Raw genomic sequence first — 1,320 nt, forward strand, 5'->3', positions numbered from 1 at the left:
TCGCCCCGCCCGTAGCGCTGCACTTCCCTGCCGAAGGAGGTGGCTCACACCTTGCTTGCGCTGCTTCCTCCCTCACCCCAATTCCCCAGGGATGGCTTGTGCACCGCCTGTCCAGTTCCCCCACCGGCTCACCCGAAGTGCTGCTGCTTATTGAGGGTGTACAGGAGGTAGTCGGCCATGATATCCTCCCCCACCAGGTGGTCACGGATGGCTCCTGGAAAAGAGGGTCAAGCCCCATGAGCCCCATCCACCCGCCACCCGTGGGCATCCAGGCTGAGCACGCCAGCCTGTGCATGGGGCTGTGAGCAGCAGGTACCTGGGTGAGGTACCAGGCCCAGCCCCAGCTGAGAGCCCCACTCGGGGAGCCCCCCTGGCCGCAGCCCCCCCCTCACCACACAGCGCCAGCTTCATGCCCGTCTCCACGTCCCCCAGCTTGGGGGGCAGCACGCCAGGCGTGTCCACCAGGTACATCAAGGGATTCTCGGAGACCTGGGATGGGGGGAGGCAGGGCAGTGAGGGCGCATGGCTTGATAATTAGCATCGCAGACTCTGACACGGCTAACGAGCAAGGCATTGAGCTCTTTCGTAAAGGTCTTGCCGGAAAGGGGACCCGAGCAACCCTCTGAGATCCGCTCTGCATGCCTTGAGGTTTTGCGGAGCTCCTGCAAGGGGATGCAGGGAGGCAGAGGCCAGCACCCACCCAGCCAGCCGTGGGGACGGTACCTGGATTCTGGTCAGCACCGCCTTGGTGATGCCTGGCTCGCCACCCACTGCGGTGGCTTTCCCTTCAGGGAAAGGAGAGGCAGTCAGAGAAGCAAGCGACTCTCTGCCCCTCGGCTGCACCAGCAGCTCCTCCCCAAGCCCAGACGCCCCGCAGAAATACCCTTTTTGAGGTGCAGCCTCCGCAGGGAGTTGATGAGAGATGACTTGCCCACATTGGGCACACCAATCACCAGGATGCTGTACTCGGTGCTCTGGAAGCGAGGAGACACGGGCAGGGAGCGTCTGGTTATTGGCCACCCACCGCAGGAGTGACAGACAGCCACAGCAGCGGAACAGCCCGGCCTTCGCTGGCGCTTCTGGCGCACGTGCAAGTGGCCTCATCCTGCGCGAGCACCGACAGCCTCACTACTCACTACTCACCTCGGCCCTGTGGTAGCGCGGGCTGCTGCCCACCAGCTTGGCGACCAACGGAACAATCTGCAGAGAAACACGGAATAGGGCTGCGAGCACGGCTCTGCGCCCAGGCCGGCAGCAGCCAAGTGCCTGGAGGACACTGTGCCAGGATGCACAAAATGCACAAGGACAGGCTGGGTGGAG

At 63.6% G+C, this 1,320-nt stretch overlaps 1 protein-coding gene across 1 annotated transcript in view; it reads right to left on the minus strand.

The window, feature by feature from the left end:
- Nucleotides 1-1,200, minus strand: part of MTG1 (mitochondrial ribosome-associated GTPase 1) — a gene marked incomplete at both ends in the record, with an annotated part of 1,450 nt that extends 250 nt beyond the window's left edge. The window contains 5 exons of the mRNA XM_010159884.1: nucleotides 133-214; nucleotides 393-489; nucleotides 724-785; nucleotides 884-974; nucleotides 1,144-1,200. Coding sequence (XP_010158186.1) covers nucleotides 133-214; nucleotides 393-489; nucleotides 724-785; nucleotides 884-974; nucleotides 1,144-1,200 — 389 coding nt within the window. The remainder of the gene's footprint in view (nucleotides 1-132; nucleotides 215-392; nucleotides 490-723; nucleotides 786-883; nucleotides 975-1,143) is intronic.
- Nucleotides 1,201-1,320: the final 120 nt, after the last annotated feature.

The sequence above is a fragment of the Eurypyga helias genome, unplaced genomic scaffold (genome assembly GCF_000690775.1).
Source record: "Eurypyga helias isolate BGI_N326 unplaced genomic scaffold, ASM69077v1 scaffold41629, whole genome shotgun sequence".
Taxonomy (NCBI): domain Eukaryota; kingdom Metazoa; phylum Chordata; class Aves; order Eurypygiformes; family Eurypygidae; genus Eurypyga; species Eurypyga helias.